The 19,780-nt window shown below is 38.9% G+C and overlaps 1 protein-coding gene across 1 annotated transcript; it reads right to left on the bottom strand.

Moving 5' to 3' along the window:
* Positions 1-2,405: 2,405 nt before the first annotated feature.
* On the bottom strand, positions 2,406-19,062 carry LOC124142756 (zinc finger protein on ecdysone puffs-like). The gene is made up of 13 exons (XM_046511392.2): positions 18,926-19,062; positions 16,739-17,005; positions 14,037-14,228; positions 10,313-10,532; positions 8,602-8,657; positions 7,701-7,763; positions 7,224-7,366; positions 6,469-6,544; positions 6,001-6,105; positions 4,950-5,015; positions 4,611-4,647; positions 4,118-4,239; positions 2,406-3,819 (listed from the first exon to the last, which is right to left on the bottom strand). Exons 2-13 carry the CDS (start codon positions 16,994-16,996, stop codon positions 3,322-3,324), a joined length of 1,836 nt encoding a protein of 611 aa, XP_046367348.1. The 5' UTR covers positions 16,997-17,005; positions 18,926-19,062; the 3' UTR covers positions 2,406-3,321.
* Between the last annotated feature and the right edge of the window lie 718 nt (positions 19,063-19,780).

The following is a 19,780-nucleotide window of genomic DNA, read 5'->3' as shown; positions in this document are numbered from 1 at the left end:
TGTCAAAATGGGACATCTGGCGGGTCTTCTGGCGACAATCCCTGCACATCTGAGGCGACAACGTACGGTTTGTGAAGATATTCGTCAAAGGCCAGGGATGCTTCTTGCAGTCACTGTTGCTGGCTGGAATCGATTTCGTAGGCGTGTTGTTCGAATCCAGTTGTCTTGTCGATTATAGGTTACGCGTGGCCTGCCACTCCGAGGATGGTCTCTGACTGCATTCGTCTGTTGCCAACGTTGCCATAAACACCAAATGGCGTAGCATTTCGTAATGTTGAATAACTGCGTAATTTTCTTGTTTTTCTGAGTGGTTGTCAGTACGATGCTTAACAATGCATATGGAATCCCGTTAACGCACGTTTTTATACCAATTCTTGGGTAGTGAAATGCATAAGGCTTGCATAAAATGCATGCTTTTCTGTAGCATTTGCGTTTTTGTGACTTGATTCCATACATGTACTACAATATTGAAAACCAAACTTTACTTGTTTGAAAAATACACTAAAATATTGGTCACTGGAACTTTTGTTGAGTATATTATTCTATTCATAAGAAACAAATTTATAAAATGTTTCTGTTTAATATAGGGTGGGGACAATATGTTATGGTCAAGGTTCTAAGTCCTTTTTGGAGTGCCGGACAGTTCCAGTTCTGGTAGCATATGAGTATTTGTCTTGTTAAATTAAGCAATTACATGTATGTACAGTCGTGTGTACGGTTATAGGGTGGGGATCTCAACTGTTTTCAAGTTTTCACCCAAGAACATATTCCCTTGGGGTGTAGGCCCCAGGCTCAATTCACTTCACTTGTTTGTTGTTTAACGCCGCACTCAACAATAGTACAGCTATACTACTCAAAAGAAGTAAAGGATCACCCGATTCTTTCATAATGGTTAAGTTAATCTGTCATGACATGAGAGATTAACTTTCGTAATATGAAAGAATCAGGTAATCCTTAACTTCTTTTGAGTAGCATATATGACGGCGGTCTGTAAATAATTGAGTCTGGACAAGACAATTGACATCATGAGCATCGATCCACGCATTTGCGATACGATGACATTCATCAACCAAGTCAGCAAGCCTGACCACCCAATCCTGTTAGTCGCCCCTTACGCCAAGCCTAAGATCTTCACAGGTCCAGGCTCAACATGAGGTGGGGATCTATACTGTTTCAAAGTACTGACCCAGGGGCTAAGTTAGCCCTTCCATTTGTACAATTTTGAATTCTCACCACCAGAGAGTGCTTCTAACCATATATGGTTCATATCTATCTCTTAGTTCCAGAGAAGAAGTTGCTCAAAGCAATATAGCCAAATTACCCATATTTGGCCCCGACCCTCAGCCCCACAAATTTGTACAATTTTGAATCCTCACCACCGGAGAAAGATATCAACTATATTTGGTTGGAAGCAATCTCTTAGTTCCAGAGAAGAAGTTGTTTAAAGGAATAACGCCAAATTACCCCTATTTCGCCCCACCATAAGCTCACCTTGGTCCTTCGGACCCTGTGAGCTAAGAATCGAGTCTGGACGAGACAATCCAATGATTGGTATTACGAGCATTGATCCACGCAATTGGGATTATGATGACATGCATCAACCAAGTCTGCGAGCCTAACCACCCGATCCTGTTAGTCGTTTCACCAGGATTAAAACACTAAGTACTTTACCAACACACTGTTCATCTATACAAGTATGCATCTAATTACTTTCTCATACTGCTGGGAAATAAAATTAAGTGCATAGAATTGGCAATAACATCCACTCTAGACATGACCTGTGAAACTTGGAAACAATTCTGCTTTAGAATCCCAAAGTGGCGGACAATGTCAATTCCATCACAATAAGTTTAAACAGTATTTCAGTTATATCACTGTCAGCTTAATATTAGAAGGAAATCCTTAAGACAGGTCAAGATGCTTTTCAAATTGGTTAATCTACCACGCATGGGTATGGTACTGACATATCAGGATGTATCTGAGATTCAAACCTACGATTCGATGACCATAACATTATGAAATGACGTAAGTGTAGAGAAATTACAGCATCTTCAGACCACAGAGCCATCCAGGCTCCACCTCCAATGTAGTTTCAGTATGAATTCAAGCTTAAGGAGTCAGTCAAATGCCAACAACAGTTGGATAATACAAGCTGTATCGATGTGGCCTGTAAATTATCAACTAGTAACCGGAGCCTGAACAACGATCCCAGACATTGGTAACAATGACAAGCAATCAGTCGCAAACACTGACAATCTCAACTCAACTTTAGTAGGATCTTAAATAAATATGAGAGATGGGGAGATATCAAATCCCCACATGCACCAGGTGACAATAACTCAGCAGAGGAAGTTTGCAACATTTGAAACAGTTGCCTAAAAATAACTTTCAGCAAACACAATTAGTTTTTTCACTTACACATGATTTTATTGTCAGCAATGTTCATTGTTTCCAATTCAATATTTGAAAATTGTGCAAATCTCCAAATAGATACCATGCCATAGAATAGAACACTTTTAAGACTTGAACAGCATTTGCCCATACAATCATGATGAAATGAACAGTGATGTAATAAAGGCATGGGATCATGAGAACAGGCAAGATCATGAACTATGAAAGAAAAGCAGCCTTGTACATGGCAGATAACAATGTTTGCCATCAAACAACTTCACAATCAAACTGTAAGCCCTAGAGTAGTTACTGCATAATACATGATCAATGTACCATGAATTCTTTCAGGTCCTTATTGAGGGCATTCTTCTGGCACATTAGAACACTGCATGATTACAATCTGGTTCAACAATGGCTGCTTATGACAACTTCATTTGCATACAGCAGACGAACATGACGATACGAGTAACTTCAAACAACAGTCTGATAAGGGTGAACACTCCCCACCCCCCCCAACCCAAAAAAATAGAAGCACCAAGTCAACAAAGCTGAAATGATGGACAAAGCAATTCCCTATAAAACATAGTTCTCCATAAAATTAGCTCTTAACTTCAAAACTTTCTAAAAAAACATAAAACATTGTGACATATATGACACCAAGCTTCTATGTTCTGACTTGTCACAGAACATTGATAAATGTAGGGCAATATGAACAATAAACATGAAAAGTACATTTGGTACAAGTTTAAAACCAATGTGATGAATGAGCTGCACAACAATGAGTAGCACAGGACTCAATTCTGCTCATAAGCAATGACAGACATGATTAATCCCCTAAATACTCAAAAGCATTGAAATAAATTCCATTTAAAACAGAATTTTTCTGAAATTAGACTTTGCAAATGAAAGAAAAAGGCGACGTCTTCCCCTTTACTTTTTGCCACGTCCACGGCCTCTTCCTCTTGCACCTCGCCTCCCACGTCTGGTGGGAGTTTGAGCCTCTTCCTCCACCTCAGCTTCTGCTTCTCCGACCCACTCCTCAACCTCCCCCTCCCCTTCAGCCTCATCCCCAGTAGGATCCTTAGAGAGAAGCTTCTCTTCATCACCTTCCTCCAAAGGAACAGCTTCCTCATCTCCTTTCAGCTGTTCTTCTTCAGTGGCTTCAGTATCCTGGACAGTTTCCATCTGTTCGGTTTCAGACTTGACCTGGTCGGTCTCCTCTTGGTTCTCCTCTGTCGCTGGTGTCTCTCCGTCAGTGTCCATCTTCTCATCTTTCACCTCGCCATCATTGTTCTCGTCTTCCTTTGCTTTTGCCTCTTCCTCTTTCTTCTTTGCGAGTTCCTCAATTTTCTTCTTGGCAGCTACCTCTCTCTCCTTTTGTTCTGCAAGCTTGGTCTGATACTCAGTGACGGCATCAATCTTGGCTTGCTGTAAACAGATATAATTTGACATATGAATATTGTTTAAAATTGCAGTTTTCCACCTTATCATAGCAACCTGTAAATAGTCAATCCTGGGCCAGAGAACCAGTGGTTGATGTTAGGGGCAATGCCCCACATCAGGTTATTTTGATAAACAGATAGGTCAATATTTGTGAAAATCAGATCCCTGTTTTAGCCAGCCGTTTTGACAAGAATAGGTGTTTGGGATCTTTTCTTACCAATATCACCACTGGGAACTAAGACTCAAAATTGTAAACAATGGATACTTCAACATTTCAACATACCTTCCATTTTTCATAGTGAGCCTCAGAGGAGCAGTGGTTCTGCTTGGCCGCTTCCTCCTTCTTGTAGAACTTATTACACAGCTTGCAGAAGAACCCAGTCACTGGTACCACATAGTCCTTTCCTGTAACAACAAAGTGTGGGCTCAGTTAGCCGCATGGTCAAAATATGAGTTACATGCATCATTCAGTGCCTGATAACTAATGACTCAAATATAACTAGCTTGAAAGTCTTGAAAGTTGCAGACCTGCATTTTTTGTCGTTTAATACCAGCCACAGCAATAATGACAGCAGTAAGTTGCCTCTTACGACCAGCAAAGGTTGCTGGGGAGTATAAGCAATGATGTGGGGTAACTAGGTAACACATTGCATTCACCTGATGCTTTTTATTATCAAAACCCACCCAAAGTACAGCTACTGGTGACCTTTAATGCACGTCACACAAAACTTTGATAGCACACTTTAAGTTATGAAATAAATATCATTGAAACCTACCCATGGGGGTATCGGCCACAAATTCGGGAATTTCCTCCTGTGAAAATGAGAATATTTTTTATTATTTTGTACTTGACATGTTCAGTATATAAAACAAAACAAACAAATTTGTTCATGTATCTGAAGTGAGAGAATGATGTGGTATCATCAGGTTTTCCACAGACTTAACAATTTTCCCAGTCACTAGCACCAGTGAAAATTCATAATTCTGGATGGAAATACAGCAATAAGAAAGTTCAGTTATCACCCGACCTGATCCGGGTGGTTTCTAAGATCTTTATAAAGAGTTATCTAACCAAGAGATCTTACTTATTGAAATTTCTTAAAGAGCCCACTTACCACTTCAACGTATTCAGGTTTGGGGATAACATCTGGGCGAAGTCTCCCACCAAACTGCTCACGCATCTATAACAAATCAAAGAGAAAGGAATCACCTAGCTGTTGTGAAAATGTTAAACTGACGAAACAACACTCTAAAATGACATTTTACCATACTCTTTTGACAGGAAACTTTGCAATAGCAACATGTCTGAATGAAACCATGTCTGTTTAAGACTTCCGTTCCTTAGAAAATGTTCATATTTAAGACAAACACAATTTATCAAAAAGGATCAAACATAATTTTCTTTGAAATCTTTCTATTTGTGGTGGTGTTAAGTAATAGCAATAGCTCATTTTCTTGTAGCTACAAAACACATGCAATTTTGACTCTGATGACAATTCAGAAGCCAACCTGACCACCAAAAGGAAGTTGGTTTTAACAGAGCTTTGAACAGTACTCTACAGTGTGTCAGCTCGCTGTGGAAAGAAAGCCTGAAGTGATGCATGCCTCAGACATTTACCGTATTGGTTAAACTCAGGAGCATGGTATGGTGCCGACAAAACTAGGAACAATCAGGGCAAAATGGGATTTGATGCCAAGAGTGAGTGAGTGAGTGAGTGAGTGAGTGAGTGAGAGGTTTTACGCCGCTTTTAGCAATATGCCAGCAATATCACGGCGGGGGACACCAGAAATGGGCTTCACACATTATACCCATGTCGGGAATCGAACCCGGGTCTTCGGCGTGACGAGCTAACGCTTTAACCACTAGGCTACCCGACCGCCCCTTGATGCCAAGAAATAGGTATCTTGTGTGCCCAAAAGACGCAACTCAGCACAGAGAATTGTTGAGTCTTAGACTTCTGTGCCATCCGTGCACTCTATATAGTTATGGATTATGATGATACATTAAACAGTCAGTGGGCCAGCCTATCAGATCCATTTTAGTCACCTCTCATGAGAAGAAATAGGTGGCCTATTCTAACCCAGGGGACTTGAAACAGACTGCACACGCAAATCATACACATGAGCATGCAGTACTGCTAAGATGGACACATGCATGTTTCTTACCTCCTTGTGGAGGTCTGTCAGTCTGTGAGCCAGGACTTCAGAGAAGTTGGAGAAGCCCCCTACGTTACACCACGAGCAACCTCTCTTCACCTGCGTCTCTCGGTGCTGAAAATACATTGAACACATCTGTTACATCTAAAAATAACTCAGACTTACCTAAACCAATAGCCTGTTATGAAATTACTGCCAAAACATCTTAAACACAACTTGACCTAAATAAACATTTTCAACCAACAATAAGGTTAGTCTTCAAGCAATGATTCATCATTTGTAAATCATCATTATAAAGTAATAGCACATTGTCATTTTTACCATGTTTCCAGTACTCCAAGCACTATTTTAGTCAAGTTTCAAAGTAAAAGTAATCAGTATGTTTTGAGCCAAGTGTGAATCATTTGTTCCAGTTAATAACAACAGCTGTGAAGCCCTTGTTATGGACACTGAATGGACAAAAAATGTAATACATACTCTATGCTGCTTAAACTTCAGGTGACTTGCCAGACTAACATGAATGTCAAGGTCACAGATGTCACAGTGGTCAGTCCTGTAAAAATTGCAACAAGATATAACACATATTAAAATAGTATAGATTTCTGCAGTTTTTCCAACAGCATAACCACAATGGAAAATGCAATTGATAACTGAGAGACTGCATGATTCCATTACTCCTTCACAAACAATCCACAACATGTTGGGCCTCATGGTAACACTAGTTGAGTTTCAGTCAGGCCAGTAAACATGGCTCATAACAGCCAAGTTGTAGTGAAGAAAAATAACAAAAATCTTCTTTAGCACAGCAAATGAATGTGTGAGCTAACGTCAATATTACTAAGATAATAGCCATAGCACAGTGGTTTATTGTTAAGAAAAAACGATGAGTTGCAAATACAACAAGAATGTGTTCTTACTCATAAAAGGAGATGCTCAAGATATGGCCTGGAAACAAACCCTACCATCGTTTGACACTAAGTTTAAATTGTTTCCATGGAAACATTACAAAATACAACATTGACAAATTACAAAATAGCAAGACCAGTAAACCTGATGAGCAATGCATATTACAAGGTTTTATTTAAAAACATTGAACAGTTTTCAAGTTATCCAAGTCGCACATAACCATTTAACTTCTCTCTTACAACATTTCTGAGGATCTATTCTACCTACAGACCCTATTTGTGAGAAAACTCCCAAAGGATTTATTTGACAATTTGAAGTCTACTCACGCCTCTTTTTCTGGCAAAGGTTTAGCTCTCTCTTCTTCTTGTTTGGCAATTCTTGCCTCAACCTCAGCCTTCCTAGTAGGGTTCTCTTCAAGCTCATCTGCCTTCTCCTTGTGGCGGGTTCCGGACAGATGGTTCTGGTAGTTCTGCAAAAAATGTACAAGGTAAGTATGTAAATTCAAAACACCATAAACCACTGAAAATCTAATACAATCATTCAAGAGAGTTGAAAGGGGGATAATTCATGCATTCCTATGTTTCTGCTTTGGAGCTGCAGTTCTTGCTTCACTGAGGCCTAGTGTGCAAACAGTATTTAATACTAACTAATAGTTTTAAAGCTCAGGAATAAATTTGTCTGATTTGTAGTATTGAAAGTGTCTTTAAAACTTGTAAGAATCAAAACAACAGGATTGCAACTGAAATAGATGTGACATCAGACAAATATGTTGAAGTTATATGTATCTCCCTGTTTCTGCTTACCCTCTCATTGAAACATTCCACTTCACAGATATGACAGTAGTGACGAGACAACTCCTTGCTCACCTGAGATGACAAACAAAATGTTCATGTAATTACTAGTAGAAATAAAGGGGTCCATGCAACTAAATTGTTAATGTCTTTCAAAAGATTATTAATCATTATGTATTTCAGCAAAAATCTACAGAGGGAAAGATATTGGGATGGAGCTCAAATAAATGCCGAATTTTGACTGTCTTGTGCCCAAGGACCAATTTTCAACACACAAACAACTGGCAAAAGCTCAACACCTTTATAAGTTGAAAACTTAAAATGTCGGGGCCTTTACCAATCAGCTTAAATAGTCTTTTCCAGCGGTCTAATTCAAGCATCTAAAAGACTTAAAATTACATGTTTTGATTTTTCATGGTATAAGCACACAAATATACTTACTCTAAAATTACAGATGGACAGTTAAAATGTTTAACCCAACATGACCAATTTGAACCCGACAATCCCGTAATTAACATCATCAGCATTGAGCCATGCAATTAGCTCACACTGGGATGCAAGTAGCCGAGTCAAGGCCACTCAAGCGGCCAACAGCATCAGCAGCAAGCCATGCCATTAAGCATGCTGACATGGAGGGGTCCCACATTCTGACCACCTGATCCTTCTCATCAGCCAGCTTTTAAGACAAACACCGTTCTGAGTTCCTATTCCCACAGGAATGTTAATTATATTAATATACATACATAGGATGACAACCTGTAAATTTGACTCTTGGACCATTACATTGGACCTTACAAACCAGTGATGGACAGCGTGAGCAACCACAAATTCCATGTTGTTGCCTTACAACAAGCATAGGATTATCGCCACAGGGATATTTTGCATTACGGTTATGTCTATGTGTGTAACTTACTCTTGGCACTATTTTGGGCTTCCTCAGCTGTTCTCCCCTCTTCCTCCTGTTGTCGCCTATAACACCAAGATGTATTACAAGGTCACATGGTGGTCAGCACCTCTTGCTGCAGCGAACACACAGCTCAGACAGAGCTGCATGCAGTATCACAGGCATTATTACCCAACGTCTGTTACTTCCACCTTGGAAGATGAGTCACCAAAGGTGATAGTTAATTTTGAACTTACTTCCTTCTAAAGAATTCATGAGCTAAGAATTGTCAAGATTATCCTTTTGATTGAAATCAGAAATCAAATAGGTTTTACATTGATAGTATTAAGTAAGACAAAGTGGTATTTTTTTTAATAATACATCCCCAAATTGTTCATAATGTATCAAATTTTAAAGTACAGTTCTCAAGTAACCAGATGAGTGTACTGTATCAGTATTAGCAGTGTGCAAAGATGAACCTTTGTCTTATCACAAAGTAATAACACTCTGACTTCTGATGTCTGTCATTTATCAACTGGAGAAACTAGAAGTCTGACAACATAGACAAAATTTAACATGCTGAGACAGACGAAGAATGAAACTTTTCTGTTTAAGGAAACTTACCTGCGAATCAAAATAGAACAAAAAATGTATTTTCAATTTCCACAAACATTGATTCCTTATGAAATATGTGAACCAATATTTAAAAATGAAAAAGAAAAAACACAAAAAAACATGATCAAGCAAAGATTTTGTGTGTAAAGTAGCAAAATGGACGTGACAAATATTCTCCAGCAGTGTAAACGTATTTCAATTTTCAATGTGTCCAATCTGACTTGTAACAAATATGTTGTGCATCGCAACAAGGCCTTAGCTTTGTATAACGTTTTCAGAAGTAGTTTAAGACTGCACATTGGGCAGGTTTATGGAAATTATGGAGACAACAGAACAATATCCCTGTTCAAATCTGACTCAGATCAAAATCAGTTCAGGGAAACTGTTTCTGTGGAATGGCATTCAAAATAGCAGTGTTCAGTAGAGAATACTGAAACATAAATGCCCAGTAATGCAGGGACAGAATTTTGAATTTTCTACTTTCTCTGGCAAGTCCAGATTCAGTTCACTTGTCCATTTTGAATACACCATAGTGGGTAGGAATCCTTGTTCACTGGTGCACTAACACTAGAAGGGGACAACGAGAATGAAACAGCTACTGGTCACATACAGCACAAGTTGGCAAGCTGTACGACATTGGGTGAGGGGCAATGTGGGAACATTTCCCAGGCGTGGCATAAGTTGAATTCCTGGGATCTCCTAATAGGGTAAAAACCACTGATACACCTCATAACGCACAAATGGGGATATAGCCTTTCCATTTTGTGAGCGAGAGTGTTTAGCTTTACATATTCATGCTGATAAAACAACTGCATTCTCATACATCGCAGCTTTTGGACGTTTCATTTCGGTATTCATTTCTCTGCAAACATTACAATGATGCCAAGGAACATCCCTTTCTACCACATTAATATTCAAACTTCAATGATTCAGGCATATCAGGGACAATAAGGTAACCCTCATTTCCTCCAAGAGGCAAGTGCTGCCTTGTGCTGGTTCTGAGCTGCAAGCATTACCAGTACCACAGATCACAAACCAAACAGCCCGAAAAAGGGGGCAGAGATCAGGCTCTCCAAAACGGTTGCAACGGCCAGGGCTCTTCCGTAGGCTGCCAAGAAGCAATCACCTTGAGAATTTCTGCGTTCTCCTGCTCCTCTAGTTCCATTGCCACCCTGCCTGTTAGCGCCACCACGCCTGTCTCTCCTTCCTGGGCTAAAGCCCCCTCGGGCTGCGCCTTGTCTGTATCCTTGGCGACCTTGCTGCATTCCTTGACGGCCTCCTTGATATCTTGGACCGCCGCCTTGTCGACCACCATAACCACGGTCTCTTCTATCGTCTCCATATGACTGAAATCATTAGCCGTCCAACAAATGAGCTCCATGTATGGAGTCAGCCAGATTGAGGCTTCGTCGTGAAGACCTTTTTCCCTGACAATCTGGAAAGACTGGATTAAAGTATTCTCACAAACTGGCATGTCTGAATGGGAAGTGCATGGCCTGTCTGAAAGCAATCTGCATGTGCTGAGGCCTCCACGGACAGTGCTGCTCTATGACATGTGCAATGTATCTATGGACGTCTCAAAAATTTGTTTGTGGGTTAAAACCTCCAGAGAAAAAAAATCTGTTTCTGTTCTATGAATTACAAAGACTCCCTGCATCATTAATAAGTGTTAGTACCAGTTGAATTTATCCATAGAGGACAAATGTTTACAGTTTGCAATTTTCACAAAGGTTTTGTCATAAATCTTGGTGGTGTTGGAACACTGTTTTTTATCAACTTCGAAACATTATTCAATAAAATAGATCCTTAACATAGCAATGTACTTGCTGAAAATAATAAACCCTGAAAAACAGACATTAGGCATGATATAAATGCAACACATATTGAAGACGATCATCACATTTCATTGAAAAGAAGTTAGAAGACAACTCAACAGTGCCCAGAAATGTGCTTTGATATGTTAACTAAACATCATTCTAATAAAAATTGATGAATTTTAGCATGCTCATTAACAATTAACATTTTGTTACCTCTTAAAACAGAATTATCTGCAGAACATTTTCAATTCCTTCATTTATTGTGTCATGTAATATCCTGGACGCACTTAATTTGAATGGTGTCACGTATATCTCTGATATTGAGTGTCCACTAACCTATATCAAAGCCTAGTTTTCAACCTTGCCCATGTAAGCCAAGAATCTGGGCTACAACAGACTCTTTGGAGAGGACTATCGCACACATCTTTAGCCCAATCAGAATGTTACAAAATCAAAACATCTAAACATGACCGATTCTATTGCCATAGCCTGACGAGTTTGCACTGAAATTATTCCAACAATTAAGAGAAGATGAATGTTTTCAAAGTCATTCCATTTTTTTAAAGTACTAGCCCAAGTCTTTATATATATTTGAATTCAAACTTCATTGTATTTTAAATCGAGCTGAATGCTTTTCACAGTGACTGAGATGCAGTGTTATTTCAAGATGACCCATAGTCACTTTTAGTCAGCAGTTCATGTTACTGCAATGTGCAGTGTTACTTGATGCTGTGTATAGTCTTTGAGGCTATATTATTGTAAGACCAAAATTTGGCAGTTATAAGTATTATTACTGTGGTAATCTGTCATTTTGTTTGACAGATGAAATCTCAAATCAATTTGTTATCTCATCAACCAGGTAATCTGCTTGAAAATTAGGGCTCCAAGCCGAAAGGCTAGAGCCAGCCCTATTGTTTATTATTATTCCGCCAATTTTTGTACCAGAGCTAGCAAAGCAACCAGTAGCTTGATTGCGTTCAAATTTTTAATGTGCATGAAGACAGTGGAGCTCTAGATACCACAAAAATCCCAAGGCCGTAGGCCAAACGACTAAAGGCAGATAACTAAAAAACAATTAATTCTTGAAGTTATATTTTGCCCTATTTCTCAGCAACAGCTTGTCCGATTACTTTCAAAATTGGCCTGTGTCTTCTGCTTTAGGTGCTTGACATTTATGTTCAGTCACTTGTCATTAGTCACTTGGTTTGGCAGTAATATTAGATTTAAGGTTTTCAGTGTATTGGGGTACATGTCTTCAAATCACATCTCTTAATCCACTGAATGAAATGTTTTCAAACTTTCTGAGACTTGTCTCCATACATAACACATCAAACCTTGTTAGCCGATTTTAGATAGCTTTTTTAGTTGCAGCCATATTGGATTTTGATTTTGATACTTGTTTTCACCGAAATTTTACTTTAAAGATCATATCTTGTAAGGTTCTCAACAGAAACCATTGCAAGTTTACATGAAGTTAGTCTTACAGATGTACCGTATTTTTGTCCTTGGTTGCATGCTAAAAGTAACACCACTTGATGGTGATATTTGATTAATATTTGGGACACCCCTGGAACATGCCAATTTCGTAGCGATGATGTCCTGCAAAAGATGACCATCTTTTGGCGGAGTTGGTACAAGGAAACCATTTGAGGATTCGCACATGTTCGAGGTCAGAAATGGGCTTAGAACAGACTTGGACACCCTGACACACGCCAATTTTGTTGCGGCGATACCCTGCAAGTTGTGCCTACATTTGACGGATTTGGTACAAGGAAACCCTTAAAAGATTCGAACATGGGTGTTTGTGCGCAGTGTTACTTGGAGCTCGCCATTTGAAACTGCTTTTGTTTGTTGTTTATTGTCGCACTCAGCAATATTCAAGCGATATGATGGCGATCTGTAAATAATCAAGTCTGGACATGGCGATCCAGTGATTGATCTATACAATTGGGATACGGTGACATGCATCAACCAAGTCAGCAAGCCTGACCACCCAATTCCGCCAGTTGCCTCTTACAACTAGCATGGGTTGCTGAAAGTCAATTCTAATCCAGATCGTTATGGGTCAGCCTGATAGGCTAGTGGACACTCCTGCATCAGTAAGATGCATTTTTGCATAAAATTCTTCATGTTTCCCGTGGCCCTCCTAACAAAGGGTTAAAATGCTTCTGAAATTTCCTCCAGCTATTTCTTATTTGACAAGTTCCCAGGCCAATCTTCTGGCATCTCCCTGAGGCAAGGGAGTTAACTGACTGTAAAAGGTCAGTTTTCCACCCTTAACAAACTAGGATGGAATTTCGATCTTAGCGCCACCATTGACTTATTATGAGTTATGTCCCTTCTTTGCCTCTCCTACTGACCCATCTGATTCCACCTCTCATATCACTTGTATTTGCCTCAAACAAACATGGTGGTGCCCAGTCAAGACAATCTGATCGATGACCAAGACATAAATTGTAATAATTGGGTCTTACCTCGCGAAGTGCATCAAATCACTAGAACATCTTGTTTAAAAACTAGAATAGATTTCGCAAATATCTGTCGAAGCCAAGTTGACAGTACACATCTTATGCAAATCCTGCAGTCGACTGAAATCTGCTTGTTGAATCCGTGTTGTTTACGAACCGGATGTCAATTTCGTTATGCGATATTGAATGGACTATGCAGTCTCATTAGTCCAGCCAAAATATAACTCCATATTTGCAGCCTAAATCGGCAAGGGTGGAACTTGGACTTTTATAGTCAGTTAACGCTCTTGCCTCATGAAGATAATCTTCTGGCGTCAAACAATGTTGTCAAACATCAGACTGGGTATTTACCTACTTTACATAACCAATTATTGATCACCAGAAAAATCTAGAGTACTCCAGACCTACCCCAAAAAACTGCAAAGACACATTAGATAATGTTGGATACCAACAAACTTCACTTAAACCATTATAAAATCAGAGAGGTTGTTTGGCTATCCCTGTAGCTAGAAATACCAGGTGACTGAAGCCTTGTTAGATGTAACTAAAGTTCAAGCATACATACATCCGAATCTCTTCTCCGGCGCTTATTATCCATTCGATAATCAGATCCCGATCTCTTTCTATCCTGCCCGTAGTTCCTCCTATCCCTGCCTTGCTCAGGTACGTTCAACTGGACATCAGCGATCAGTCGACTCTGCTGTTGTAGCAGATTGCTTGCCATTGCCAACTGAGATTCTCTCAGATTTAGTTGTTCCTGAAAGAAATAGACATTATCGTATAACCAGAGCTCCAGACAATTTTTTGAGCCACTGAGTATTTACTCACAAGTATTTATTTACATTAGGTATTCAACATATTTCAACACCCTTGGGTCTTGTCTAGGGGCATTTTTAGAAGAAAATATCAAATTATTCGGCTAAAAATGCTGTAAGTGGTGACTTCAAATTTGTATCTGTTCATGGTATGCCCCAAGTGTGCGACATGTCAAACTAACAAGCGACAGATGTCCAATTAACAGTAATCTAGAAGCTAGACTGAATGTGTGATGCCTGCATTGATCAGTAAATAAAGATCTGTAAAGAAACACGGGTACAAAACATGCTAAAGTTGAAAAGGATACATTGGGTAATTACGCTGTGTGTTATACTTTGACATACTGTAAGTGTTCGTTATTTTTTTTAAAATGTGTACAGGGCATAAAATTGGGGAGAATTCAAATGTGCCCAATAGCACTGGAGCTGTTTTTCATGTGTGCCATTTTCTATTTAGGTGTGCTTTGTCTATATTAACCAGTAATCATAAAAACCGCAGGATATCATTAGATCATTATTAATGACATATGTTTAATATTAGTTGTTTAGTACAGAGAGTTACTGGTTGAGCATACTTGTTGATTTTTTGCTGCATTTTTTTTTTATTTAAGCCACATTAATCAAAATTTGTACTTTGGGAGACACCAGTCACTGGGAAAACCATGTGTTGATTTACATTTAGATGATTTTGGCATTGGTTCATCTGTTCTATCACACCTGTCCGCCTAAAATTTTAAAAATTTCAATGCTAGCACTAGCACTCGGCGATATAGTCTGTTTTCATTGCTCGTTGTCTGCAGTAACTTCATGAGAAGAAATAATAGAAACAAATAATAGAGTTTTTTCTTTTTAGACATCCACTTTGACAAATTGCGATCGTCTGCCAGGTGTTTAACAGTCAACACGAATAACCACTTCCATTTTTGATATTCCATGAAAGTATGGAAAGAACCGAGTGCAATCAAATGTATTTCCTGCTATCTTGAACATACCGCCAAACGTCTGTAAGATAGTCAATGGAAACATCCGAATTTTATCGATTGATTTTACAACAGGCAGTCGTTTTGCAATAGTCGAACGTCCAACTTGTGGGGAAAACTCTTTCCACCTCAGTTTAATTTTGTCAAGACATGAAACAAGTTTGGGAAAGACCATAGGACTAGTGATAACTTCTTACGCTGCCTACAAGAGAAAGAAGAGGGCAATACAAGGTATTAACAACCTGCCTCATGTCTTATCCATTTGCCCAGTGTGGACTGGATACCTATCCGAAAACACTGGTTACTGCCATCTTTCAACAGTTTCTGGATTCAAGAATAGAGTACCGTATATCGCTGTGTATAAGGCGACCCCCCTGTACAGGCCTTCAAAATCAACCCAAAATCCTATACTCCGTGTATAAGGCGACCTGGAATGAAGCACATCACAAGTGCGCACACAAACCTTATATATGCAATAAAAATATGTTTAGCTTGCGTTGTTTTTTTCTACAATGATAGGTCGCGTGTGTAACTCCAGCACACTTCGCCATTTTGTGTTTACACGGTACAACACCAAATTGGTGCCCGTAAAATAAAATTCATTTATGAAGTAATAACATATAAGAGACAATGGTGAGTAATTTAATTGCCAATTAACTATGTTGTAACTAACTAGGCTTATGTTTGCTTCACATTCAGCATGTTTATTCCACAATCACTTGTACACTGCGTCTCCAACAGTTGTTAATACAACTGTAAAAACATCGGGAATTGATTTCAGCTTCACCGGTTATTACATGTTAGGTCACATGTGCAATATGCAAATGCTTACCCGTACTTCCGGCTCTCTACTCACGGATGTTGATTATTTTACCGTGTTAGGTGGTTTGACAATCTGCATCGAGGCGAGGGTCATTTCAACTTTATTTGCAGAAATTATTAAACCTTATTCACAGAAAAGAGTTACAAATCATGTTTATGTATGGAAATAGTTATTGGAACAGTTATTTAGGACGAAATGCAAAGTTTTATTGTCAAATGCTGGGCTGGCTATCGGACGCCGGTTGACATCGCCAGTGGAAAAAAATGTGAGATCTTCGACTGTGTATAAGACGACCCCCCTTCTTAACCCCCTCATTTTAGGTACAAAAAACTGGCCTTATACACAACGATATACGGTGTGTGAAGCCTTCAGGACGATCAACTGACTTAATACTGGACATTGGTGAGTGCATTGACATTGATGATTTACTATAGGGCCTCTTACTTAATGCTGCTTCTACGATTTGACTCATTTTGTATTACCTTTTCTTATTGTAAACCTAATTCTGTTTCAGTATAACTTAGTGATTATTCATTGATCTTGTGTGTTACTGATATCACAACTTAAATCTGTAATTACGGATTTCTGGGTTATCACTTTTCAATCAGGAAATCAAATCTTAACACATAAATGATCTAATAATTTTCACCTGTAACTTGTCAAAGTTTGAATTACTACTTCCAAAGCCGCCGATCCCTGCAAGGCTAGTTGATGTTGAACCAAAGTTTGACATTCCACCGTAGCCTGATGAGCCAGAATCTTGGTAATACCCAGTGTAGTCATAGTCGTTGCCATAACGCGACCCACCGGACCGGCCTGCACTGCCACTGTTGGTGGTGTAGGAGTCGCCGTAGTTGTAGCTGCTGGTGTAGGAGTTATCTCCACTGTAGCCCCGGTTACGTGGCATCTCGGATATCTGTAAAGACATTCTTTCTGAAATGAGACTAAAGATTTTCAATAACATGTTTACTGTAAGCTTAAACATTGTTAAATGTACACCCAGCTGATGTTAGTGATAGAATTTTAAACAGCAGTCACAATATTAAAAATTATCATTGGGACTGGTAAATAATTTTGCCTCGGCCAGCAAAACAATCACTGGTACACAGTGCCACATTTTCAGTCTTTCTCTGAGTCTGTCCAGATGAGCAAGTAAGTAATAACACAAACAGACAGGATCAACTCATTGTGTCGGCTTTCAAAGAAATGCACAAGAACAAATCAACCATCTTGCACTAGTGGCACTAGTCTTGACTGTCCGACAAGCTTCAGTGAGGATTCACAAAGCATTTTATTAGTGCAAGCTACTATACTAACAGCAACATTTTTCGCATTAATTTCATGGTTTCCAGTGCTTTTATCATTCTTACTGGTGGGAAATCATTTGCGAACAAGACCAAGTCCAGTGTTCCTGTTTAACGGTAAATGTTTGCTGGGACTGGTAATTATGTGAGTGCGCGTCCCCATGCACTTGGACAGGCAGTATAAAAAGCCAGCAGGAATACTGAAATTACTTCTAAAACTTGTCCAGTAACAACATGAACAAGGAAGCATGTCTTAACTAGTTACAAAGATACATTGAAAAAATATCCATTCTGGCATTTATCTAGATGGTCATTTGACCCAGATCTTCAGTATAAGTTGCTAAAACTTCAAAAACCCTGATGTTTCAGCTCTAGAAAGGGGACTTCACTTTCACTGACTATAGGACAAAACAGAAAAGGGTACATTTACATTTAGGGTAAAGTTTAATGTTGTTGTACTGCATGCAATGTTACAATGCTGCTCAAAATAGCGAATTCAAAAAGTGAGGTGAAATTAAGGTTTAATGTTAAGGACGAAATCAAAGTAGAGGCTTCAAAACTCACAAAAGACAACAAAGTCTTCACCACTCGTCACTGAAGTTATTTTAAAAATTAAGCTACATGAAAGAAATGAAAACACGCCTCAAAACTGACCTTTTCAGGCATGCACATTGTATTCAAGCTTGATCTGATGATAATTATGCAATGATGAAGTATTGGCTTTATCTCCTATGCATTGCTGCTCAATCCTTTTCAGCATATGAATTTTAGAGGGGTAACCAAATTTGTTCCAAGGTAAGACTTAATTTTTAGTACATTGCGGTTGTCATTAGACATGTAATGACAAATACTTCTTTGGGTCTCAAGCACAATGCGAGGATACATCTGAGGAGAGTCATTAAATATGCTTATTTAATACAAATCATATTACCAAACGAGGTTAAATAATAATCCTGTACACTCTAAACACCCTGGTCTAAGAACATGAGACAAGACTTGTTTAGGCCAATAACCAACGTCACTAAAAAAATATTCTTTGTTTGAAACTGATGAACTCTTTAATCGAATAGCAAAACCATGAACCTGCCTAGCATGCTTTACCTTACAAGAAAGGCTGACACAGGAATGAGAAATATGTCCTGATCAGACGCTGAAACATGAGCCATCGACTTGTATAACTTTCGAATGCGACCGAAACGGCGGAAGGATTTGATCTAACAGTCCACGCCTCTTTGTTACGGCGAACATTAACCACGAATGAATTTTTATTGTTAAAGTAAAACGCCATATTACAGGACCGAATATAAAACACCTGAAAATCAAACTAAAACAGTTCACGATAACTGTTTCTTGGAAACGAATGCAGTTCGGCCTAATGAGCATGCAAAAACATGAAAATAAAAATGGCTTCCGTTGCAAATCCTGTGGAATTCGTGAAAAATGTCAAGAAACATACGCAATTACGAGATTATCTGAAGCATAGTAAATACAATATCACCATTTCGCCAATACACATTTTGAAAGCTACTTACAATGGTCAAAATATGACAATTTTTAAAAAATTCGGTGAAAACTCTGCAAGCGTGTTCTGCGTCCTGCCTTTCCCCACGCAATTACTCTCCGACTCTCTGCATATTATGAACTGGGGCCTGTCTTGGAACGCCTTGTGTCTAACGCCCAGTTTGCGCAGAGTTAAATAAACATACAATTATGTCAAAACAGCGCGAATTATCATATATTCATATTATTTATTTAAATCAACGTATGTATTTATGAAACATCATTCATGTAAGAAATAATAATAATAATCACGTGTTTGAAATTAGAAGCAGTATGTGCAAGAGAGTACAACAATATGGTAGTGGTCGTGGGACAACTAATTTCAATTGATGAACGCGAGATGGACTGATGTGTTTGATCAGTGCTGGCAGGGAGTCTAAGGATATGAAGCGGTCTTTATTTCCGTAGTTTATAATTCTGGGACATGAATTAAGGGTTAAACAGAAAAAAAATGAATAATTATTCGAAGGCTTTTCTGAAAGCAATGTGTATCGAAATTCATCTTGATTTGTAAACGATAACTTCTAGATTATGGAAATAATAAGAACAAGTCCCTATAAGAGATTGTACTGTCCACATATCTCGACTTGTCTTTTAGGAGGATAGAAGTACTACACATCCATGTACTTCTCTTTCAGCACAGCCCTGGAGCAAGGCTACGTCTTTTGGAAGGACGCTCTATCCACTCCACCAAGAACGGCGTTATCCTGTAATGTGAAGTCTAAATAAATAATAATAGACACAGTTCGGTTTTTTTTCATTTGTTCGGTACGAAATTACAAAGTTTCTGGAATAAAAGCATATTGAGAATGTTCGGTGAACCGTGA

The sequence above is a fragment of the Haliotis rufescens genome, unplaced genomic scaffold (genome assembly GCF_023055435.1).
Source record: "Haliotis rufescens isolate VD_foot unplaced genomic scaffold, xgHalRufe1.0.p SCAF_59, whole genome shotgun sequence".
Taxonomy (NCBI): Eukaryota; Metazoa; Mollusca; class Gastropoda; order Lepetellida; family Haliotidae; genus Haliotis; species Haliotis rufescens.
The sequence above is the reverse complement of the archived record's forward strand: the minus strand, read 5'-3'. Positions and strand labels throughout refer to the sequence as shown.

Excerpts from the sequence above, each read along its gene's own strand:
- LOC124142756 (XM_046511392.2), bottom strand. The coding sequence starts at position 16,996 with ATGCCACGTAACCGGGGCTACAGTGGAGATAACTCCTACACCAGCAGC. Across the intron at positions 7,764-8,601 it reads AGCCCAAAATAGTGCCAAGA|GTGAGCAAGGAGTTGTCTCG; the intron begins GTAAGTTACACA and ends TTGTCATCTCAG. Across the intron at positions 4,240-4,610 it reads TGTGGCCGATACCCCCATGG|GAAAGGACTATGTGGTACCA; the intron begins GTAGGTTTCAAT and ends TTGTTGTTACAG.